The sequence below is a fragment of the Sciurus vulgaris genome (assembly GCF_902686455.1).
Source record: "Sciurus vulgaris genome assembly, chromosome: 8".
NCBI lineage: Eukaryota > Metazoa > Chordata > Mammalia > Rodentia > Sciuridae > Sciurus > Sciurus vulgaris.
This window is the reverse complement of record NC_136468.1, coordinates 58,591,756-58,618,824: the sequence shown is the minus strand read 5'-3', so window position 1 is coordinate 58,618,824 and position 27,069 is coordinate 58,591,756. Positions and strand designations below refer to the sequence as shown.

The window sequence follows — 27,069 nt, the reverse complement described above, 5'->3', positions numbered from 1 at the left end:
AATGAGTCATTTAGAGCACTGCTATTCAAACATGATTGTGTACACAAATCACCTGGGAACTGACGTTCTGATTCAGGACGTCTAGGGTGGTTATTGTGTACGTGCATACTCATAAGCTCCCAGGTGATGCCTCATCTGCAGTCCACACATTGGGCACATGTTTTTTAGTAGCCAGGACTTTAGTGGATATCTCAAGGTAGGCAAGACAGAGAGATCAATGGCACATAAGAGTGGGTTCTCTAGAAGAGTAAAAAGAGGAATGAGACGGAAGCCAACCATTTGCACTGCTAATGAAAAAAAAAAAAAAAAACAGTATCTCTTCATTTTATGCTTCACTTCCTTTGAAGATCAATGCACATTCTTTCCTTTCCTTTCTTGATCGGCCTTCACCTTTTCTTCCTGCTCTCACAAAATTTGGTATTTTTCTCCTCACTATGCTCTTAACATTTCCAATTTTGAGGAATCTCTAATCCCTTAATGCTCTGTTAAATACTTTATGTCATCATGTTGCTAATAAGTGAAAGTTGGGTATACAAAGTGAACTGTGTTACATTCTGTGCAAGAAATTTAAGCACAGGACTGATCACGCTGAGAAAGGGAGCCGAGAACTAGATAACCAGAGGACACATCCATACTTAAGAAAGCCCCCTTCAAATATTCCATGAAAAATATTTTCAATGTTACCTACTATGAATATGTAGACTGCCTATTGAGTTTTAAACTGAATACTCCTTTCAGTTATGGATAGTATGTTTGTGTTTTGTCTTTACTCTTTCCCACTCTCCCAGATTATCTAATACACACAATAGTTCTTCCTGGGGACCAGCCCAAATGGTCTCTTAAAGTTCCTACGACCAGAATGATTGCACTTCAAAGCCTACATTGTTGTTTCATCTCTTTATGCTGCTTTTTATCAATTTCCAAGATAGTTAAAGCTGAAAGACGAAAATACTTCAAACAAAAAGCAATTATTTAAAAAGAATTACCAAATAATTGAAGCCGATCAGTGTTCACACTGTTGGAACTTTTATCCTTTCCTACCAGACCTTGAAGTCTGTCAGATTTTGCTGAGACATTCATATTAGTGAACATCTGGATCATGTCATAGTTGGGTCTGATTTTTGCCTAACAGTTTCTTTGTGGATTTGCCTCCCACAACACATATGGTTTATTTCTTGTGTTTATCCTTAGCTTGGCAGGGTTTTGAGGTGTCATGCCTCTTTTCATCTTTACTTTTTAAAGGGAATGATTTTGCATAAATTATTGTCTTTCTACGTGTGAATTATAATAGTGCTCTTTTTCATGAGTTCTTTAGAGACTATGAATAAATGCCTGTTCTTACATTTTCTTCTTGTGAATTAACATATTACAAGATATATAATTTCTTATATATTATATATTTTTTCAAGTTTGAGTCTACTTTTGAAAGCTCTTCATCAGCATTTGCAATTGCTTAGACTATATCCCAAGCTTTTTCACTAAAGTACACTTAATACAATACAGTTTTTATTGAACTTATATATAATTATTTTGAATTTTGCAAGGTAGTTTATAAAATAAGGTTAGAAAAATGCCTTCATATCATGCTTGAAAACACTAACTTCAAAAATTGAAAATTAAAAATACACAAATTATTTCTTAGCACAAACCAATTGACTAATTTACTTTTTACAATATATCCCTGGGGGTGATAATGGCAGATATAGCCCCAAAATTAGGAATTAAAAGATAGTATGGTTGGAAATGAACATATAACTGTTGGTATCTTGATTAAGTGGAATTTTGACAGGAAGGGTACAAACATATTATTTTTAAATTTTTAATTGGAATTCTTGTAGAATTTCTTTTTAAAAGTTTAAAAGGCAAAAAATAGACAAATGTTCAACAGAATGGCAAGGGGAAGGGAAATTATTGCTATTGTTATAATTATTAATCTAGAATGGGAAGAGGAAGGAATTATAGGCATAAGAGACTGAGCAAGCAGTCTAGGAAGTGTGGCAGTAGATGTAATCAAGAGCATTTTCTTTGGAAAAAAGGAGTAGCATCTTTTTATCAGGAGTGAGTACAGATTAGCATTATTTGTAAGCAACTTTATGGATTAGTTCTTTGTCATTTCTTTTTTACATGTGAAGAACTGAAAATACTATATACGTGGGAGAACTTAGGCCAAGGAGTATTAAAAACAAAACGCCCAAAAATATTACCAACTAACGGGGTAGAGCTGCCATCACACCTGGTTCGCTGGCCTCTAGAGCCCCTCTCTCAACTGCTCTGTGGATTTGCACTTGGTATTTCCCCAGTCTGGGTGAGGGAGGCACTCCCCTTGTTTTAGTCAGCTTTTTCCCTGTTGTGACTAAAAGACTTGACCACAGCAATTGCAGAAGGGGAAGAGTTTATTTGGGGGGCTCGTGGTTTCAGAGGTCTCAGTCCATACACGGCAGGCTCCATTCCTTGGGGCTCCAGGTGAGGCAGAACATCATGGTTGGAAAAGTGTGACCTAGTGAATAGGCTCATGTGAGATTAGGAAGCAGAACCAGACTCCACTTGCCAGATATCAAATATATATACACGAAAGGCATGCCCCCAATGACCCACTTCTTCTAGCCACACCCTACCCACCTTCAGTTACCACTCAGTTAATCCCATGAGGCTCTCACAACACAATCATTTCTCCTCTAAACCATCTTGCATTGTCTCACACATGAGCTTTTGAGGACATCTCACATCTAAACCATAACACCCCTCTTCCTAAGTTCAACTAAAAGCATGCCCTCTCTCATCTTTCAAAATTTTTCAACATTCCTTACCACTTTTTCCATACAGCATAGTTCTCTAAATTACATTAATGATAACCATTTACCTCTTTAGGAACACAGATAATCAAGAATCACACTAGGGCTAGTGTGATTTCTACCACTTTTGTTTGTGTGAATTCAGTATTTATTTATTTAACCAGTCTCTACCTAATCTTTTTTTAACTGCTAAAACTGGGAGTTTGGGAGCTTCTGTAATGATAAAGTAATAAAAGTGAATAGCTTGGTAAGGAAAATGGTATGCTGTGCCCACTTCATATTACCACTACTCTTCATAGCACCACTATTACTACCACAACTATTTATTATTATATTTTATTATGACTTAATGCTAAAGTTTGTGTTTTTCTCTCTCTTCAGAAGATTGTGAGTTTCTTGGAGACTAATTCTAACTCCTCTTCAATGTTATTCTGAGGACTTAGGATATGCTCAATACATGTAACATCAATGGTCTGAGGACTGGAGGTCTACTTCTAGACACTAAGTTCTACCCCTATGACTCTGATGATACTTATACTTTTTATTTCTATGTGGGAATAAAACTTTCTTGATCTCTGAAATTGCTTCTGTGGATCCTAGTCATAGCGACTCTTGTCCATTTTACTCCACCATAAAATAGTGTTGGACTAGGGATGGGAAAATTAGGGGGAGGGTTCCACAATAGGAAATAGGAAAGGGGAAATGGAAGATAAAGAATTTATGGGTAGGAAATTCAGGATATTGATTTCCCTGGAGGATAAAAATAAAAAATATGATTAAGAAGAAATACTATGTGCAGTTTTATGGGCATTTCAAAGAACAGAATGGCCACATTTTCAAACGAAGTAGAGAATAAAGAATACATGGTGCCTATTTCATTTATCAATACATGGCTTTATATCATGGTTTTATTTATGATAAGTTTCACAATACATCTTAGAGCTTGAAATCATCATTTGAACTAGAATAGTTGAAAATGAGTCCAAATCATTGCCATTCTGTCTGATAACAACAGGTAGATTGGAGAAATAGGTCAACTGAAACTGTAGAATCAAGATGTTACTTAGGTCATTGGTGAGGCAGTTGAATTTTAGGAGATAGTTTGCTCCCTGGAATGAAATAGGTGCTAAAACTTCCAAAATAGAAATGAATTAGGGGAACTAGCCTTATCATTTTAGTAACAATAAGAAAGGAAAGTAATAGAATGGCCAGATCTTCAAAAAACACAATTTTTTTTCCTTTCAAGTTATGATTTTAGTACAAAGTTTCTGAAATGACAGTCTTGGGGGGCAATGAGGCAACTTTTTCTCACTGAAGAATATTTCTCCAGAGAAATGTTCTGTTTGTAACAACGTGGAAGCATCTTTCAGGGCTTTACCATGTTAAAGCAATTTTTAAAAGACACTAATTTAATAATATTCAGTTGAATGCTATCTAGTAAGGTAAAGTGATACCATAGTGCATTAGGAAGTGAAAGAGACATCCACATGAAATTGACAACCCTAATCTATGTTTAATACTAAATTTTGGATTTCAAGATAATCTTAGAAATATTTCATATGTCCTAATAAATAAGAACAACTGCCCTCTGAGGTGTCATTTTTGATTGGGAGTGGACTAAAACTTGGTGTTTAACTCCAGGGAAGTTATCACTCCTGATTTCACTTCTACTGGGCTAGTCTGTTGACCAAGGACCACTCTGCTAGAAGGTGGGACTGAGGAACTTCACAATCCAGTGGCAGACTGGAGAACTTGGAATTTCAACAAAATGTTCTCAGTATCTTTTATAATTTCTAAAACTTTCTGTTATAACCCATCAATTAGAAATTTATAAACTTAATCATGCACTAAGTAAAAAAAATTATTTCACAAGTTACACATATTGGGACCGAATAAATACACATGGGAAGATTCTAATTACTGGTGCTGAAGAATGAGAACTTACATGGGATTGCCTTCTGAAATCTGTGGATGTAGATATTGACATTTGTAATATCCTAGGAAGCAACAATTTAATGACAAGCCTTTTTATAGTTGCTGTAGCCACATATTTAGTATTGAATGCAAACAATTTTTAAACTTTGTGAAATGTCTTTGATATGTTGAACTTTTATGCAAGATTATATTTCTCACAAAAGTAGTATTTTGAATTATTTTTAAATAGATATATTTTAACAAAATTATTTACAAAAGTAGATGGCAAATATGCATTTAAATGACAGCTTTTTCTTAGGTTTATACCTATTGTTTTGTCTATTTTGTATCAATTCAAAAACATTCTCTTGTTACATTTAAACAATTTCCCCCAAGAAAGATTCAGAAAGAAACCATTATCTTTCTTTGACTTTCTAGCACAAATAAATTATAGACACCAGTTAAGCATTTTATAACTGGACATGACCAACTTTTCATTGATTTATTCATTTTTTGTATTGTTGCAAAGTACCTACACCAATAAATTATTTTCTTAAATGTGCTTTGTGTTTGGGTGATCTAAACTAAAATGATTTTTATTGTAGTAGTCATTTATTAAAACCCTGTGATACAATATGGTGATAAAAAGTTCTGTTCCAATTGGATCAAGTGAGACCAAATAACAAGATTGTAATTTCAGTTTTTAAAACTTGCTAACTGTAGCCAGACTCAATGAGTCAAGCCTGAAATCTCTGTGACTTGGGAGGCTGAGGCAAGAGGATTACAAATTCAAAGCCAGTGGCAGCAATTTAGGGAGGCCCTAAGCAAATTAGTGAAAGCCTATCTCAAAACAAAAAATAAAAAAGGCTTGGGATGCGGCTCAGTGGTTAAGCACCCCTGGGCTCAATCTCCAGTACAAAAATAAAAACAAAAACCAAACAACAACAATGGTAACAAAACAAAACTAAAACTAAAACAAAACCAAGAACTTGCTAAATGTTGAATCTAAGTAAGACATGTATTAATTTTTGTCATGTAAAGTTGGGTTAATAAAATTGTCCTGGGTCTAGGGATGTAGTTCATTGATTTAGCACTTGCTTAGCATGCATGAGGTCCTGGGTTTGATCCCCAATACTGCAAAAAACAAAGAACAAAAAATGAAAGATAATTAGAACAAAAAGATCCATAGAAATTTGTCCTACTCTGTATGAGAAGCCTTAAAGGATATAATGAAAATATCTTGAGCATAATAAAGAGATATAAAAAGTACAAAGTTACCATCACCAGGCAGTAACTTTAGTACAGGATGTATTAAAGCTTCTCTGCCTCTGATTATGTTGTTTATTTCATATTATAATATTAAATAATAAAAAATACAATCTCCTATAATTTCTGCTCTAAACTTCAATATATATTGTTAATCAGATAATTTTGTATTAGATATTTCATTTTAAAAACATATAGATACTTCTCAGTAATGAATAAGAGCTACCCAATATGACATAATTTCAATAAACATGAAGACACAAAGAAGCTTAGAAAGAAATCAGTTTAGAAACAAGTGCAAATTACATTCGTGTCTCCACAGAAGGCAAGCAGATAGGCTACTTTTAAAGATAAGGATTTTGAAATCTTCAGTGTGTATTGTTTGGTTTTTGAATTCTGGAGGAGTTAGGTAAAGGAGAAAATAAATTGCAGGTTTCTAAATTTGATTAGTAGACAATTGCTTTATGCAAAATAAATAACCCTAGGATAATAATGTGCCTATGCTCTAGAGTGAATAAATTTCATACTTGTAAGAATTCAATTCAATATACTCATTGACGGTATATTTCTGCATATAAATAAATGGACTTTTTTTCTGTTGCTATTTAATAGTCATTAGATAATAAATTATCCCATTTTTCAAACCACATAAATTATAGGTAGTTTCAACTGACATGCAACTCAGGTCAATAATAATGCAAAGAAGAAAATGAGCAATGTTTCTGAAACTGGTATAGGGTAGCAATACCAATGTGCATAAATGCACCCTGATAAGTCAGTGGAATTTATTAAAAGGTGTAGACACCTAGATTTAAACTCATCTGTTCATATTTACCAGCAATTAAAAACACTGTATGAATAAAATTAAAGTATTTGAGACCTAGTAAAACTGTTATTCTTATTTGAGATGCAAGGAAGTAAACCCCCAGAAAATTGAAGTGCTTTAAAAAAAATATGCAATCTAAAGTGGAAAGAAAAAGTGTTTGATTTTAGACACAAACTTTGCATAAAGAGCTTAAACCTCTCTGGATTTAGCTATCAACAAAATAAACAAAACATTAAGAACTGGGTTACACAAATGGAATGGATTTAAAAAATGTATTTACTTGAGGTCTAATGCTCCAGTGAGATATACAAAGAGAAGATGGAAGTTGAGACTTCAAAATTACCCAAGTTGTGATGACTTGAACACATTTATGAGAACTTTTGCTTAGGTACTATATAAATAAACATTGTATCTACAAGTATATTGTTTAGATTAAGAGAAATAAAATACATTCCTTTGTTATATGAGAAAATACTTGACAGTTTAATGTAATGGTGGTGTGCAGTTGATGGATTCAAGACAAAGTTAGGTTCATCTCTTTTGTTTTCACTTAAAAAAATAGGAAACTTCACCAGTCAATTGTGTGTGCTAATGTCACCTATAACATTGTTTAGCCACGAGTTACTCCATCTATGGTATCCTTTGAATAAATATATGCTTCATGTGTTAATACTTTTTTCAGAAGCTTCCTTGCTAATTGGCAAGGCAACGTTGGAACAGCAGGATGAGTACTCTAACACTAGATGAAGGAGGTAAGTGAAATGTATCAGAAGCTTCTGTTTAAACTGTGTTTAAGCACCGAGGGGTCAACAGGTAAGCCAGCATCTTGAAGCCATTCATCTGTTATTCCAAACTCCAGCTAAGTATGGTGGGTTGAACTAGAGGAAAAATTGTGGCAGAAAGACTAGATGGAAGATGACTGTAGGAACACCACCCAGTGTTATGGCTCCAGCTGAGTAAAGGTAAGTGAGGTCAACATGAAGAGGGAGGATAAGGAGAGTGTGGGTGGGATAGGAGGTAGAATGTATGACACATGATATACCTGCCTGGGATGAGAATATGGACTACAAGTAAAAGGTAATAAACCACAATCCAGGAAAAAACAAATGAGTGCATCATTTTGGCTCAAAGTAGTGGGTTGTTTTCTTTTTGAATGCTGGGCTCTATTTATTTAGAATACTAATTTCCATATTTTTTTAAAGCACTTTTCACACCTCTCCTCCATTCTCCCATTTCCTCTACCTAGACTGCCCTTCTTTCTTTTTCTTCATCTAGGCAAATCTGACTCATGTCTCAATTCACAGTTTAGATATCACCTTTTGTCTGAAGTGCTCCATGATCTCTCCTCCCACGCTAATTTCTCCCTCTTTGAACTCACAGCATGCTTATTGTGAACTTCAAGTTGTCACCTACCACCTTGTAACACGTTTCTTTCCAACAGAGGCACACTAATCTCCTTCCTGTATTTGCATCATGCGAGGCTCTGGGGCAGAACTGAACTGGAAACAAACCCTGTTCTCAAGGATCTCACAGTCTGGAAAGGGATTCCAGAATGTGAACAAGAAAACCACACTTATGTGATAAGTGAGTCAATAGAAGGTACATACAAGGCACAGATTTAGCACAGAGAAGGTGGTTGGTGTGATCTAGGGACAGGCAGATCAGAAAAGGCTTGCCGAATATGATGGTGGTAACTCACCTCACTGCTTCCCTCATCTCACAGTGAGCTCTTAGAGGATAGGGTTCCTGACTTATGCAGCACCCTCATCTCTTAGCAAGCCACCAGCTCAGAATTGGTAGTCAATCTCTCAGAGGCACTTGAGCAGGTAGGAATCTGGTTTTAAAGGGCAAAGTGTCTAGAAATTCATTTTCTTTACACTCAAATTCATCTTTTTTTGGTACCATTTGATCAAATTTGGTACCTTTCCCTCTGACTGTGCTGTGCCTGCATGTTTGAAATGATGTTGTCTTTGGTTGGGTTGATTATGAAAATGGTCTTACTATCTGAATCCCATTTTTACAGCTTCCTTCTCTATTTCACTTGGGGGTCGTCTTAACCTACTAACTTAAAAATATATATTTATTTAATTAACTAGTATAAGAATATTGTTAGAAATCAAACAAACTAATAGGATTTTGCAAGTGTTTTGAAACATAATGTTTTCTTCTTTATGGAAACATGTATTTTGTAAACATTGACATTAATTTTAAATAATTATTACAGACAAATTTAAAATAAAAAGCACAGTGTCTTTGGCATTAGGCCAGTTTATATCTAATATGTTATTATACAAAAAAGTGATGCTGAATCCTACTTATTAGTGAGTGTGTCTTTGAAGTCATGAAACCTGATAGATGTCAACTAAATGGAAATTGTGTTTCAACATGAATTTGTAAGAAAGATATTCAAATGTTATACTGATTCCTTCCATACTAATAAAATGCTTGCCCATGACTTTCAGAATAGGCAATATCAATAATAATTACCTGCCATCTTTATAGAGCTGGAATGAAACCAAACTGATGATGGTAATGACACATTATAGAATTTCATTCCATTTTTTTTAAGCATGACATCAAAAAGAACAATATTTAATTTAAAGGTCATAAAAGTTCACATCTTCATCATAAATATAGAATCTAGTTTACAGATGACTACAATGAAGAAATCTGTTAGCTAATTATGTAGCAACCTGATTCTGGTTTTCAAAATTTCCTAAGCTTATGTTCCTTAACACCATATGTTACAGGGAACAGTAAAGACATCTGAATTCAAATATTTTGAAGAAATGTGTATTTAGCAACTGAATACATGCTAAAAGGAATAATTTACAGCAGCAATTTCATTACATTTTTTTTCTCTCCAGTTTTCTAGTTCCCATCTGAAATGCAATGATAAATACAGATATGGAACATATTTACTACCTGGCAAAAAAGCATGCTTGTTGAATGGGCACACACCTTCTGCCCTTAAATAGTACATAAATCACCTTGTCACCTGTGTGGGAAAATTTTGCATTTTAGGGTGATGTTCAACACGTTGAAATGGAGTACCTATAGAAAGTTGTATCTTACACTGCTCTTCCTCATTGAAATTATTTACATCTCTTTTGCCTAATGTGTAGGTAGCAAAAATATTAAACACATACCATTAAAATCACTAAATAATACATAAAAAGAAGCAATATGTGTGCATTTACATGCATTTACACTTTACATTTGATTTCAATGGGGCCTTAATTTCTCTGCTGTGATGCATCTTTTTTATACTGTAAGATTGCTGTTATAATTTCCCTAAGGTCACATAAGTCTCTTAACCAAGTTTCATCTCTGATGATACATGCATATGCCAAAGTCTATTAAAACTGAATTATTAAATGGGACATTAATTCTATTTCGTGCAAACTGCCCCCTCTCAATACACATGGCAGAAAATGATGACTGTAATAAGAGTTAATTATCTGCAAGTTATATCTATAATTTTATTCAAAAATTTAGACCTGATGGTTTATAAAGTCATGCCAGTAGATTTATTTTTGATGCTTTTAATTGAGGTCTAGACTTTTTTCTATTGATATTTCATAATGCTAACCAGAATGCATTCAGATTTTGGAAGGCATCCATGAAGTTACCATACAACATCCATCCCTTCAAATCCTTTATTTTTAAACACTAAGAAGAAATAAGATACTTTTGTTATTGTGAATAAATTTGTTTCAGCTGCAAATTTAGAACAAAATGCTACAACTGAATTTTAGTACCATTAAGCTACTCTACCAAAAAATGACCTATTTTTGGAGCACTCTTTGTTCCTTGACTTATATTTCATACACTATTTTCTGTACAGGAGTCTGTTCTTCAAACAGTTTAACAATCCAGCTTCCAATTGAGGAGGCACATCCAAAAGCAACACCATATTAGTCAATGGAGCCTGAAATTGGATGTAGAATACTTTTAGGCTTTTATTTGAACAAGTGTCAACAAATTATTTATTCAAATAATCATTAAAACTGAAACATGAGCTTCCATCTGGGAAATATTTCAGCTGACGGGAGTAACAATGCGCTGCAGACTGAGGTGAGAAATTAGTGCTGTTAATTAGAATCCCAAGACAACTGGAGTTAAAACTTCAATGTCACTTCATTAATTAGCAATACAATGTTTTCTTTGCATTTTTGTGCATGACAAGGACCTAGGGAGAAATTCCTGCAAAGGGGAGTGAGGTGCTAAAGAACAGTATTATAATGCTGAAAATATCGGGCATCTTGAAGTCCACGATTCTCAAGAAATCATCTTGGGACAAAGTAGGCAAATCCTTAATTAAAAATTGTTTACCTTATTTTGTGAGTTGTTACAGGAAACAAAGAGTTTCACATTTTGTAAGTGTGGTTTGTGTTCTGGAAAATAGTTTTTAAGTCATTCCCATTGACCTGAGAAGAATGATGTGTTCTTTATACAGATAACTGTATTAAACAAGGTAAGGTAAGAGACAGCTGATTTCGACCAAAACAGATGGGAATTTGTCGTTAGAAGGTTATTCTGGATAGTATTGACCTCTTTTTTCACAAATCATTAAGTGGTGATATAATTCCGAGTGGAATCATGAGAGAAATTTTATGCCTAAAATATGTTGAGATTCCAGCATAGAATTAAGAGCATTTTCTATTAACACTATATTAAGAAAAAGCTTGTTTTCATGAACTGTACAGCTCATTTTCTCCTCATTGATCCTTTGGATATAATAAAATGCATTTAACAAATCAAGTTGTTTTTGCCCTTTGTTTTGGCTGGTTAAATGCTCTGTTTTGCGTAGAACATTATGCAAATTAGAGTTAATTTAAATAATACTTTAAAAAGGGGAGGTGTTAACAACTTCCATTTGTTTGATTTCCTCTGAGAAATAAGGCATAATTTACATCCTGTTTTGGAGATTACCAGTTAATGATGTATATATGTTTCTAGAGTAACATCAGCTATCCCTCCTACAGAACTCAAAACAAAATGTTGGGAAAAAAAGCAGCACACAATTGGAATTTTAAAAAGAAACTATATAGCATAATAATTGTAAGACAAAAACCTACTCTAGCTTAGAAAACAGCTAATTTTTACTGCATATTTGTCATGGTACATTTAAATTATAGTTTTAATAAAATACATCTTTAGATCAAAGCTGAAAGAAGACATCAGTAGTAGATCAGTGTATTCCATTTTTCTTCTGGATGATGGATGGCTTATGTTTCTTATATTTCCACAGAACATTTCATTCAGTATCATTTTACTTATTTCACTCCTCCAGTACATACAAACACGAGTGCTGGTAGACAAAAAGTATCCTTGAATCCAACCACATTTTGGAATATTCATCAGCTTAGTAAATCCATGCAGTTTATTTTATACTTTTAGTTCAATAAAATGGCTTTGCTGATGCAGTTTTTCTCCGTTAGATGGCAATATGGCAAATGACATTTTTATTTTTCAGGCAAGGAAGAAAGCGAAACCTGTACAATGAAATCTCATAGGAAACATAAAGTCTGCTAAAGTGAACATCTGTGCTCACCTGTGATCTCTATTAGGTGTTGGTATTAGGAAGAAAGCCTGTTAGGAAAGTTATTCATGGACTTAATTTATAATTGGTGGAACTCAGTTGAATTTTCCACCATTGTAAACATCCACATAATGCCATGAAAAAAGTTCATGTATATTGCATTTTTTTCCAGTTATTGTCTAGGCAAGTTTCTACTTGAGGTTTCTAGAGGTAATGCAGCTCAGACACTCCTGGGTGCCCTCTCAAATTCGTGGGTCCTCCTGTTTCTACCTTTCTTATTTTCTTGTAAGTGCTTCCATTTGTTATTGTTCCCTTGAGTATGTCCTGGCCTTTGCCGACGTTGTTTTCGGTCCCTTTTCCAAACTTGTTCACAGAATTCATCCATTGTGTTCAGGTTGGGGTGGTTGATGAGCTGCATGAAGTCTCTGTACCAGACCTTCTGGCTAGGTGTCATGCTGTGAGATATTTCTTTGGTCTTAGAGCCATCTCCATCATCATCTTTATGAAGAAGTTCTTCCAGATGCTCTGTGTCAATGACTTCCAGGGTCACTTTAAGGAGGGTTTGAATGAATCCATGTTCCACAGCATGACACAGGTAATTTCCAGAATCCTTCCTCTGCAGACTACGTAGCAGAAGTCCTTGTTCTGTCCTGATGATGTGATCATCCACTCTGATCTAGGAGAGAAAAAGGGTATAATGAAATAATTATATATGTATATGAAATATAAGATATAAAACTATGCCAGTAAAAATTTATATTGTTTGTTGAGACACAATTTCGCATTTAGGAAAATTTCAAATTTAAGGAAAATGATAGAATTCTCCCATTAGGGAAAAGAGTTATATCCATCAATTGTTTTTAACCTGCTTTGTGTCACTGTTTAAATAGAATTTCTCATCATAGCAATTTAATATTTTAAAAAGACTACAGGAAAGAAGAAAAATACATCTTATTCTATAAAGTTGAAAGTAAGTGTATACATATAACTCAAACTTTAGATTGAATACTGAAATTGGAACTACACAACCATGAAACTAATACACAATAGGGTGTTATATGATTTGAAAAAATGAAATAAAAAAATCAGCAGTTTTGTAAGCAGAAGAAATAAATTTGAGATTTCAAGTTTAGTAATTATTTATTCAACTCAATAGATCTTGGTTATGAAATAAAATTTGAGGATATGCTGTTGAATATAATCTAACTTCACTTATATTTTGAACACAGTTTACAATAGATATATCAAAAAGCCTAATGTGGCAAGGAATAAGCTCAACTGACATTTGCACAATGTAATTCTATAGTTTGAAGTCTGCTTAAAGTGTCAATAAGAAAAGGGAGTAATCTTACCTATATATATTCATATTATGTTTGTAAATTTATTTAGATATAAGGTTTACAAATCAACTGAAGAGTCTGGTTTCCCCTTTTTAATGCTTTTAAAGAATTTTAAAGGTCCAGAGTATTCACTGAGATTTTTGGTATTATTCTTTCTTTTCATAAAGGAAAAAAAAAACTGATCTATTGAGGAAGATCTGCTTGAGACTACCTCAATAGTTTGTCAGGAGACCTCGGACCCCTTGTCATAAATCTACTATTCCCTTCTCTCAACTTTCCCCATTTGAAAAGAAAGTTGTGGAGAAAGGAAAACACGTTTGGATAGCAGAATTAATTGAAGAAAAGTTAAAATTTACAGGAAGACTTGAATTTTGTTTTGATGAACAAATATAAATAACAATTGCTTTGTAGATAACCATGGTAAGAAATAAGGAGACTTGCAAATATATTCCAAAACTGCTTCTGGGGCAGAAACTCTTACCAGGTCACATTTGTTTCACCAACTTCTAGCACAAAGCCTGTCATATAATCAGCCTACAATAATACTTAGTGAATGAGCTCTCGGTCAGTTAAGAAAAGGATAAAGTGTGCAGAGGTGTACTTTTTTGTCCTTTATTAAAAAAAAATCTGGGGTCACTTAACACTATGTATGAGATAGAAATAATCATGCCAATTGTGGCCCTGTACCTCTTCTTTTCGTTCTTCATTTCGTCTTTGGAATTGCCAATATACCAGTGCTCGCTGTGACTTTGGACTGCATTCCAGAAATGTGCTACTATTTTCTACTCCATAAATGATTCTCTCTTCAAGGCTGTGGACATGATGATTATCTGGCCAGTGACAAGAAAATGAAATGAGACAATATTAGAAAAGTAATCTCAACTTTCCAAGATATTTATCTGGAAATTCACAAGATAAGTTGTTGCCATGTTGGAAGCTGTTTTCAGATTGATTCAAGATGGCAGAAATGTAAAGGCTGTAAGGGTTTAAGAATCCAAATGCCTACCTAATAGACTAATCATATGGTTATGGGTTGTACAAAGCATATGCAGAGATTTGTCTACCTGCAAATAACATTAGCAAAATCAGTCATATGTGTAGTATAACTAAACATTTTTATATGACATGACAATACTCTATAAGAAATTATTTTCACTATAAAACTCTTCTATGACAAAATGGAGTCAGTTTGTATTATACTATTATCTAGCAGAAAAATTACTGAACTGGGCTTTTGGAAAGAAAAATCTGTGACTTAGAAATTATTTTTGCCTCTTTGTGTTTTCATCTGTAAAATTAAATTCACCAACCAATAATATTTATCTAGTATTTTACTAAAGATAGAGATCAGGAAGTTTATACTCCCTACCAATAACTCTTAAATAATCCACAAGGTTGTCCTGGAGATCAATTGGTGTGAAATGTTTGGGATGGCTCAGAAGAAAGATGCATAATTATAATGCAATGTGGTTTCAATTGTCCTTGTTTTAAAATGACACATCTTTTATTATTTTCAAGAATTAGGCTGTGGAATATGGCAAGAGCATGTAATAAAATGCAGCAATATGGAAACTTGTTTCCTGATTAAGTTTCTATTATTTTACCCTTAATGTAACCTCTTTCAATGTGGTAACTGAAACATAGCTCAGATCAAAAGTACGACACAGAGAATCTAGGTAAAACTCATTTAGAGAACAAAACTCCATATTATCTTATATAATCCTGTTTCCATTATGACATCCTGTACAATCTGGAACTCATTAAATTAATTTAGAAAATAATAAATGTATTTTCACATTCTAGAAGGTTGACAGTGTAGACAGATGAAACACTTTTGCTCTCTACTTCAAACTCAGCTAGGTTTTTAATTTAAAAATTATTTCCTCCCTGCTTTTTGGCATCACTTTGACAGTTTTACTCTTGTCATAACCAGTTGAGTATTTTTGTCTGTCATAATTGATATGGCTTGCTTTCACTAGATTTCAGAATTTCCCGAACGCTTCTTCTATTCACTCCCTGTGTATGGCCTATATTCCTCGTCTCCTATCTCACCCTGATGCAGTTGACCTTGTACCTCTACTTGCTATCTCCAGGGACATCAGTCTCAGTGCCTGTTTCTCAATTGCCCTGGGTGTGAAACAAAACTCTCCTCATACTGGGGAGTATCTGTCCCTTCTTATTGAAAAGATCCATCCACTGGAAACAAAATAGAATGAGAAATGACTCAAATGTAAAGAAACAATATTTAACTGATTCCAAGTCACGCATTTTTCCACATTGAAGTTGTATATCCTTGCATGTAATTTCTACAATGAATATGGCATGCTTTTTTTCCCTCTGAAATTATTAGTGCATCTCAAATTAAAGAAATATGGTACATGTTACTATGCTAGTTTATAAGACATCTGTTCCCTGGATAGAGGTGAATTGAATTGCTACATCCAACAGGGGCTGGGATATCTGTGGTTCAGGAACTATCACCAATACTGATAATGCCTTGTCACTGAGAATAGTTTTTTTCTACTATTTTTTTTTTGCAGTGTAAACATATTTAATCCAGAAATCTTTTTACTCTTAGAAGGAACCTTTCATTTAATCTCTGTCTGTGAATGAGTCATAATATATTTGGCTTGATAATACATAAAACAAACCACTGATTTAGGTTTTAGGAAAAATTTTAGGAAAAATCATGTGAAAAGCCATTGTCTTCTCTCTTAAAAGAATGCAGGTGGGGATGGGAAGGATGGTAGATTGAGATAGACATTGTTACCCTATATACATGTTTGAAAAGCATTTTAAAAAATATTTATCACTGCCAAAAAAAAGTTCATGAAAATAAATAATAAATAAAAGTTAAAAAATAAGGACCACCCCCTAGGAATAACTTATTTATTTCTTGCCCATTCTGTTTAATTACTATCAAAATCTATCAAAGACTAAGGCATAAGTTATTGCTCTTAAACATAGAATTCTGTTTCAATCCCTCAATATATTAGTTGACACAGAGAAGAGCAATGTGACCCTTGTAATGGTGCAATTAATTAATTTTTTTGTTTTTGCTGTGCTGTTGATGGACCCAGGCCCTCAAGCATGCTGGGCAAGTGCTCTAAAATGGTGCTATACCCTCAGTCCTATAACTTACACAATATGAAAGAAAGTGCTTTGCTATAAATACATGCAATATCTTCAAAATACTGAACTGTCTTCTTTTCAGTTAATCTATTTATTCTAGTTTGTTAACTTTTCTGGTAGCCCTAGGAAGCCTGTTTGGCTTTTATTTTCTTTTCAAGATCTTTTCCAATGGCAGCAAACTGCTCTCAATGTACCAGGAAAAAAAAAAAAAAAAAAGCTAAAAATAAATCATCTTAATAGTAAATGCTTTCTTACATTTAAAATAATTCATCTTATCTGCTACTTCCCTATAGTTAAATCTGGTAGAAGATGATTTGTGGTTTAACAAAAGATTTATAGCAAGTTGTTTTTAGTTTAATGTAGTAATATTTTATGACTTTTGCAAAATCATGACATTCAGGTTCTTTCTCACCTTGATAAGATAACTACAATTGGTTATTTTGGTCCATTGGCTTGGTGCCTTCTGTTAGTCTGCTTTGATAACTGCTCTTGCCAATAACTTAAAGTCTCACTCTTCCTTAAGTCAACCCCTCTTTCTCCCCTTTCTGCAAGCAAAAATAAAGAGAAGCATCTTCTAGCTAATAACCAATGAAGCTGAATGTCCTGTCGTAATAACTATGAGTCATAGACAGTACGCAGACCTTATATTTTGTTAGGTTCTGCTGCCATCAGCCATAATTTAAAAAGTAAATTTCCATTGCATACCATTGTTATGTTAATTTTATCTAATAGAATGTTTCAATCATCAGCAACTTCTAATTTAAGATGAGAACTTTCATTTATTGTGGTCTCAGCTCAGCACCCCAGTACTTGGGTGCACAGATATAACCATTAGTAAATTATAATCTATTAATTTCCCTTCATTTGGTAAGTTATAAACAGAAATGTAAGAAATATTTAAAAATTAATTATTATAAGGCACTCAAAAATATCCATTCTGTTTTTTAACTCTTCTAATGTAACAACTTGCACAAGTTTGTACAAGGTAGGAAACATTAAAGACCCAATGACAAAGTGTTCTCTCTCATTTCTTTCTCTGTCTGTCCCCTCCCTCCCTCTTTCCCTCTCTCTAGGAAGACTTATAAGCAAGAGAAATATTGTAATTCTTGTCTTCTATCCTTATTAGATTTTTAACTTTTTCTTGGGACATCTTACTGTCCAGCTTGATTGTTTGTTAAGGCAAACAGCTCCATATATTAATGGCAGCATAGTGAAGCTGTACTCTCTGTACTTTTCAGAGAAGATATTGACTTCATAGTTAACCAATACAAATCAAAAGCTCAATAGTGTTGAGTAAAGATTTCCTGAGGATATGGAATCTTGCATATTCAGGTTAAATGTAAGTTAATCTCTCTCTGGATTAAATTAGTTGACCTGTGAGCAGTTGACATATAACACACTGTGTTAATGGATCATGGACTTTATTGAGTTGTTTGGTGGTGTGTCCCCTGGCTTCTGTCAGGGGAGCCCAAGGTCAGCACTTTGAGGTTACTTACTGTCTTTCTGTCACAGTATTGTTAAATATGGTGTTTGTTGCATTTTGGTGCTTTGGGAGATTTTTTTCTGATCTAGTTTTTTAGGAATCATTAAGATTTTCTTGATCAATCGATTTTTAAAAGATGAATTTTGTGATCATATTCCCACTCTACATTGACTGAAAATAAGACTTTAGACAAGTTGATGTCATATCCTTCTAACTTTTGGTAAATATGTTCTTGCTGCATGACTGTTTTTGTTCTCTGTCAGCGTACCTGCTTTGCCTGTGAGATAGTCATTATTGCTATCTTTTTTTTGAATCAAACAATTACAAACCATTAGGTTATTTAGCAATGATAGATGGTGTAAAGTTTTAAATATATTTTTTGTTATGATCAAAATATGCCTATGTAAAATATTAGAACAATGTCTGGGCACCTAAAGTGGTACTTATATTAAGTGACATTATCGTTATTGCTCTTGTAATAGCTTAAACTGCCAATACAAAACTTAAAATCCTTTTCTGAGAACCTTCACTAAGCCAAATTATGGATTCTTTTCCCACATCAATCCTATTCCCACACAAGTATCAAAGAAAATATTCCTCTTCAATAGTTCCCCAAAATTTCTTTTCACATCTCTTTAGTGCCCATGTAGTCTTGTTACAATTATACTGAAAATACTGTGTGCTCCATGCCTGGCAGAATGGCAATCTAGAATGCTTAGAGGATATTTGCTGAACAGCAAATCTAGGCAACTACACTGAACTTAAAAGCTAAAATTTCAGGTAACTTTGACATCCTCATGACAAAAAGTTACCATGATTTTGTAAAAGAAATGATTAAAAATTTCATCAATCAAAAAGGCATAGGGATTGTAACTCTGATTATGATAGAATACTTCATTAAACTGCTGGTGGATATAAGCCTAGCAAATTTTTTAAGTTTAATAAGTTATAAAGGTTGATTTGAGATATGCTGGAAGCAGTGATGCCTAATCAGGTGTATCCCAATATCAACAATTCTAAATAACAAGAAGACAATGTGATTTAAGAACTCCTATGAACACATTTTCACGTCTCCAAGGAGACCTATACCACTGAAAACCCATGGGTAATTTTGTAGACTTCCAGAAAGAAAGCAATCTCACTGAAAACTGTTTTTAAATACATCTCACACTTAGAAGCAACTGTTTTAAATACAAACTTTTGTCATGAAAATTACAGTAGACAAGAAGAGCAGAGTTTTAAATTGGCATAATAGATTCTCATGGGTTCAATAATCTGAATAGTAGAACAAAATAATTGAAAACAACAAAACATTAAAATTACTTTAAAAGCACCATAGTGTGTTTGGATAACACAATGTTACAATATGTTGCAGCTGTTAATGACAAGAAATAATGTTTTTAAGGAAGCAATCTTCAATTAATCATTTCCTCTTTTAGTGGGATAATTTATGGAAATGAAATGAGGCTAATAAACCAGAAAGAATGGGGGGAAAGAAAGAAGTTAAATAAATTGCTTCCTTTTGTAACAACAAAAAGTCATGATATCCATCATTTGGCCAGAAATATCATGTTGCTAAAATCCTTATTTAGCATTTGATTCTTTTCCAATATAGCAGAAACAGAAGGCATCACGTTTCAGCTTTCCATTTATTTCACTCTCCATTTTAACCCCATAAATGTCTCCCAAGATTGAAATGTGAATAATGTAACAATCTTAGGAAATTTGATGTCATGTAGAAGAGACAGAGATGAATGAGGTGGGGAACCATATATTAATTCACTCTTTGATTTCTGACATTAATTTTGATGTTCTCCCTTTTTATTAAAAGTTGAATTTCATAAATAATAAATATAAAATAAAACTTTGGAGAGAGGCAAATGGATGCAAATTATTTTATGTGTTTAGGTTATTTAGCAAATAAAGTTCATTACTAGACTACATAAAAATCAAATTCCAGTTATTTTCATCACAGTGTATTTTTCATATTTTTCTCACTAGTATTCACTAAGGTCAAGCAAAGGAGGAAAGGAAATGTTGCCCATGTACCCTTGCGACAATGTACTAATTAGGTGCAAATTATCATTACTTAAGTTTTCTTTGCTGGATTCTAGACAATTTTCTCTAGAAAAGATTTGTTTGACTTCAATGACTGAAAAACATCTCTTTAACTAGCAGTACCACAAAAGTCATTTGAAGGATGAAATAGGTCTTAATAGATCTCTTGGGAATATATAAAATATTTAAAATTTGTAAAAATGAAGAAAATCATTTCATTCATCTTTAATATTCTTGCATATTTCAGATCTGCACAACTGATTCAAAAATTTCATACATTATAGCACACTTTAAAAACTCTAACATATATATTATTAAAAACTCTAATATATATACATATATTAAAGTATATAATAGGGATCATGCTTGTTTATTAATCAAGATAATGCACAGTACTGTTTGTGCAGTGTTTAGTATGGCAATTATACCAACCAGATTATCTACAAATGTTTGTTGGATATGTTTTTCATGCATCCCTACACCAATAAATGTATGCTTGATTCTGCATTAAAGTATATTCATGTGTGTTTAATCTAGCTACTAAATTATGATTGATATTTATAAAGTTAGAGAATGAAACTTGTCAAAAACAAGTATGAGTTATTTTGGAACAAGTATAAAAAGGCTCAACTAATTAAACCGTATAGAAAATTTAAACTTGTAATTTATCAACTTGTTAAAATCAATTTAAATTAAACTACATTGTCTTATGCACCAAATTAATATCTTTCTTGATTTTCTTGGTGCTGGGAAGTAATTTTCAACCAGGATCTATCATTTAGAATGTTAAAAGTCAGATAGTTTCCAATCTACCTAGATTCCTTGGATTGCTGTGGATTTGTTCTTAAAATGCGCTAGTATGAATACAGATTGGCAGATGGATAGGCAGATAGGAAATTTTAACTTTTGTACATAGGTGATTATTTTAATGGGGAGAATCACTAGTATGTTATTTTTAGAGATTATTATTTTTAAAATATGATAATGAAATTGATGTAGTATGAAGTAAAATATGAATCCATTTTAATAGTTTCACACTGTACCTGATAACTTATGATGACATAGGCTGCAATGCTTCTTAGTATAGAGCAAGTTGAAACTCCATTACTCAAAAAGCAATACCAATATGAAGATACCTACTATAATATTTGTTTAGTCTACACGGAACATCTGGTATGTTTTATTTTCATGATTTTATAGCAAATTCATTCCCAGAGAAAGCACAAATAATCTACATGCCAGAGCAAAATTACCATAGAAACATTTACTTTAAAAAATCAGGAAACATGAAATTTAATGTTTCACTTACTTTTCCCAAGAGATACGATGGGAGATAGAAAACGCCCTTTTCCTGAAGCAGAAATCTTCCATAAACAATAATGAAAATACCATATCATATTTAATGATATACCAACCTTATAACTTTTGGAATTAAAGAAAAATACATCAAGCTTTAAACCCCTTGTTTATAACAGTTAAACTTTAGTTGTATTACAGGTAATCTTTCCTGACATGCTCAAAGACTTTAATAAGAAACAAAGATAACAGGTAATATTTCAAACTTCTTCTTGTCTTGTTTCATGTACTGTGCCTCACATACATCTAATGTGCATAATTGAATTGCTTGCCCAAGGTAACATTAGAAGACAACTATTACTACTTATCAGCAGTGACATAGTTTCCAAAGGGTTTATAAAAAGCTTAGAACACTATAATGATTTGATTTTGGGATGCATACTCATTTACATTTTAACATCTCTGATAACATACTGTGTTTCATAGTTGCTCTTCATCTGGGTTAAAGTAACTTTCCTCCAGGAAGAATTCTTTCTTATGTCTGCCAGACATATGGGACGCCACTAACCTGATACTTTTTAAAATTAAAGCTTCTACCTGAGGAGTTGGGTCTACCTGCCAATGCGAATTCAGAGAATAAACCTTCATTAGTACCACCTTGAGGTTCAAGGAGTGCTTTTGCTCCTTTTCCCACAGCCATGATTATGATCAAAACAGTCCATTTCCTTGCTATCTTCATTCGCATAGAGTTTATTTCTCATTTAGATTACTTCTGAGTCACTCTGTGTCCCTGTTCCACGCTGGAATTCTTTATTAGATTACCCACTTTGGGCAGTTTTTCTTTCTTAGCAGCACATAAATAGTGCTGTATTTTATATTCAGTGTCATCTTAGACTTGATGAAATTTAGTTATTTATTAAAGTTGGGAATTTCTTAATGCTGACATCAGCTCATCTATCAAATCTTAAGGCTCTTCTTTGGGCTAAATGCTCAGATTCACAGTTGGAAGAGGCTAAGGAACAGACCATAATAGCACTGCTGCAAACTTCTAAATTTATGGCTCTGTAGACCATAAAGATGGCATTGCCAAAGATACTTTATGAAATTTGGGAATGATTTTGATGCCAACCAAGACATAAATTGAGATGGGCTAGCTGTGGAGATAATTTAGAAGATTAAATTCTGTGGATGTTTTACTGCAAGATGCTAAAAAGGAAATGTATATATGCAGAACAGCCAAGAAAACTATTAGGGAGTGAAATTCAATGATGGCATTAAAATACAAGATACAGCATAAAATATTTCAAAGATCCAGAAATCTAAGATGATGTTATGATTTTTAAAAAAGTACTGGTACTTATGGTGTATCTTTTTCCATTCTGGACACATAAATCATAATAAGGCTCATTTTGGTTTCTAAGGAAGGAGGAATGGGAGCTGGTTTAGAGGTAAATTGACTTGGCCAGTCATTTTCTTGACAGTCAAGTTGGACAAGTTCCAACTCTTTGCATAGCAATTATTTTAGGGAAGAAAACAGACTGGAAACAACCTGAGACTTCTCTCAAGCATCCTGTTCAAGGTGTGACTGGGAAGACAAGATCTGCCAGCACAAATGTATTTTTAGGGTTTGATATTGAGAGCTTTCTAGGTTAACAGCCAGAAGTGATGGAGAAGAGTGTGTTGGGATTAGGGGAAGTGGAGCTGGATTTTTCCATTTCACAGGGCCTTTTCACCACTACTGCTACTTTGTGTGAAAGGGAACAGACTGCCAAATGAGTGTTAAAGATTTCATCTAAAGTGAAATTTCTTTCACCTTAATTCTGAGTTATTTCATATATAGTTTTTCTATTAAGAACCTCAGGATATGTAAAATATAGAGTGTTACAGAATGTTTACCATTACAGCTGGAAATGATCACACTGAAGTGTATAATTTGGCTTCATGTTGCTTAGCAGCTTTCTGTGAAAACATCTCATATCTTTATATGTTTCCACATGAGCACATATATTTTATTGAATGTGAGAAGTGACATTAGCAAGACAACATGCATGATTTAACAGGGTTGGGTTCTGGAATTTTGCCCATTTTACTCTCAAATATTGACATTAACTCTTCCAAGGTAATTCACTGATTCCTAATGGTAAGACAGCCTGGCCAAGTAGGAAGGCCTGACTTAATTGCCAAACATTTGAAATTCACTGCAATCTATTGTTTATGTTTTATTTTTGCTCAATTAGTAACATAAGCTGATAAGAAATAAAAAGAATAAAGAGGCCTTCATAAAAGGAATAGTTTATGGCTGCAAAGCTTCTTGGGCTATTTTATCCTTTCCTCCCACATATCATGAATATCCAAGTAGAGTTATTTACCACAAAAAAGAAAAGAAAAACATCCTGTAACGTAAACTACAGAAATTCCTTTTTTCTCATATAGAATGTATTCTGATTGAAGAGCTAGGAGATAAATTCATTTATATTTTCTTTACTTGCTATATATGCACTTTTCACAAACTCTACCCACTCTAATTTCACAAAACACATCTTTAAAATCTGAAGTACCGTCCAAAGCCCATTCAATGATTAACAATATTTATTTATCCACAGTCTCATTTTTTTAAAACAAAATCTCTTTGGTTGATTTTTCCTTTTATACATAACAGAAACTCATAACTCCAGCATAAATATTATTTTCAAACACTAATTGGTCCAATAAAGATATTGGACTGCTAAACACAAGAATGTATCTGTAAAACTATGTATACATATAATTTCTATACATGTACATGTATACATATAATTTCACAATGCTCTGAACATGATGGTGTATAATCATTAATTGGATCATATGGTGTTTCTTAAAAGATTTTATTTATGAATATGGTGGCATAAATGATAACAATGCATGACTTAGAACATGTTTCAATATAAATAGTAGATGCTGTTTAATTCAAATCTCTTACTGGAAAAAAAATGATAAGTACCTTTATTATAACTTGAAGACTTAAAAAAATTCATTCATCCAAAAATTACTTACAGAATACCTACAATAACCATGATACTCTCTCTGTGGTAGCACTAGAGATATATGTTCAAGAGCATAATAACAAAATTTGTATTGATATGAAGATTAAAGTCTGATTGGAAATGAGTTCTAATTATATCCTTTTCCTTTAGTTCCAATTACTATAACTAACTCTCTGAATTTAAGCAAATAGATTATTTATTTAATAAATTAATATTTTATAATTCCTCCTCAATTGAATGATGCTGATCATAATTCAATATTCTCCTATGGGAAATTAGTGAATATTATGTTGTCTGGTGGATCTATGACATTTGAAAAATCTCAGGAAGGTATGTCAATAAGCCATTATACTCATGCAGGGACATTCATGACATCTACTTCAATTTAGTGGTCTCTTTTTGTTTATAATGAGGACAATAATAGACAGGAAAGTCCTTGGCAAGAAAAGTTTGTAAGCAAAGTGGGTTCAAAATATTGGCTCCATTAGTGGTCACTCTGCCCAAGTATTTTCATCTCCCAAACAACCCTGCATGGACTCATACATCCAGACTGTGCAAGACAGGCACCTGCATTTCAGGAAAGGAACTAGATTTCGGCAGGCTAGGTGCAATTTGTGTGTGTGTGTGTGTGTGTGTGTGTGTGTGTGTGTGTGTATGTGTGTGTGTTTTAACATTCATTAAACAAGAATACTCTATACACCATTAGAAAGTCAATTCAAAGTTAATGGGAGTAATGCAAAAGGCACCAAAACAGTTTATTATGTTCAGTTAGGGTCATATTTTGCATGTTAGCTATTTTTTACTATGAATTGCTCATTAGTGAGGTCATTGATAGGTTTCCCCAGCAGAGGGAAGCATAACTTCATTATTATTTTCATAAATGGTTGAGTTGCGGGGAGTGAGTTAGATGTTTATAAGAAGAATGGTTGATGTTTCAACATTAAATAGGAAACTTTGACATTAAATAGGTCTTGACATCTTTTAGGAAGTCTAAAAAGAATTTGGTCCAAAATGCCCAGTTCAAGGGAATATTCAGCTATTAATTCAGTGTTGGAGACAGCCATATCATTACTTATTTAAGTAGAACACTCAAGAATGCATTGGTTCTATATCACCAATATATAAATGAATAATTTGCACTACTTATTTTAAGACTATATTTCCTTCTTCAATATATTTTAATGAAATTTTTTGTCCTGTTCAGGTAGCTTCTATATATCAACGTATAAACTTAAAATCACTTCTTTTTGTTAATATAAGAAAGCTAAGCTTTAAATCTCATAAGGGTCTAAAATATTGATTTTATCATACCTGCGATCATAAAATATAGTTCAATGTTTGTGTTATTCAATATTTTCTTTCTGCTAGATTTTCTTGCCCTTCAGTTGCAGTTTTAAAAAAAATATATTTTGGAAGACGAGTACACTGCATGGGTGTGTGTGAATATGCATTTTTAGCCTGGTATTTGCAGGTTTAACGTTGAAATATATGACTTACCATGGTGTTGTAAGTCTGAACAGTGAGTCAGTGGGTCTCCATTTCTTATATCTTGTCGTCTTGTGCGTCTAGAACAATTACATTTAAAATGCATTATTGCATTTCTACTTTCCCACTTAAGGTATTTGTCACAAGAATGAAGAAGAATCGAAACTTGTATCAAAGACTCCAGGAACTTATAGGAAGAGATGTATTTACATCCAAACAAAATTTTTAAAAAGCAGTTCAGTATACCTATAAAGAACAGTCTCCAAGGCAAGAGACTTCAAAATGGGAACAAGTATACAAATGTACTAATGTGGTATTAGATATCTTTTGAACTATCTACAACAGAGAATTTATGGCTCTTTGCTACCAGGTGTTAATAACAGTTAAATATCTAGAAAATCTAAGGGGAAAAAGAACTCCACAAAATTTGGAATTGCAATCTACTATTTCAGGAAACAGAATGAAACTTTTCTGATCATTAATGTAGGAGTGAGGTTGAAAATTAAAATTCACCTGAATGCTATCTTTTTCTTAAGGCTTATTAAAAATTCCTTAAGTAGACATTTGTTGAAATTTTAAAATATTAAGTCTAGGAATTATTTTTGAAGTTAGTTTTTCTTCTTTGTTAACATTTAAAAAACTATTTCTTTATATTATGGTTATGATTACAAACCTATTTACCAGTGACATGAATAAAAGGAGAAAAGCAACATTAAATGTTGAACTTAAGGCAATACCTCCCTTTGCAGAGGAAGTGAGAGAGATGAACTGATTTCTAAGGGGGGAAAAAAAAAAAACAAAATTGTTTATAAACTTCAAAATTAATTTCTTACATGTTCTATGGCTCGAATTGCATTTTAGGTTCTGTGCAGTCTGGGCCTCCTTTCTGGAAAGAAGGAAGGGCCTCTA

At 33.1% G+C, this 27,069-nt stretch overlaps 1 protein-coding gene across 8 annotated transcripts in view; it reads right to left on the bottom strand.

The window, feature by feature from the left end:
* Nucleotides 1–7,948: 7,948 nt before the first annotated feature.
* SEMA3A (semaphorin 3A) overlaps nt 7,949–27,069 on the bottom strand; it is a 465,420-nt gene continuing 446,299 nt past the window's right edge. For 3 of the 8 annotated variants that reach the window (XM_079151728.1, XM_079151730.1, XM_079151731.1), the window contains 3 exons: nt 26,173–26,240; nt 14,371–14,513; nt 7,954–13,019 (listed from right to left, as the gene is read on the bottom strand). In XM_079151728.1, coding sequence (XP_079007854.1) covers nt 12,564–13,019; nt 14,371–14,513; nt 26,173–26,240 — 667 coding nt within the window. In that variant the 3' untranslated portion in view covers nt 7,954–12,563. Of the gene's footprint in view, nt 13,020–14,370; nt 14,514–26,172; nt 26,241–27,069 lie in introns of all 8 variants that reach the window. The other 5 variants (XM_079151726.1, XM_079151725.1, XM_079151729.1 and 2 more) reach the window with 3 other exon arrangements.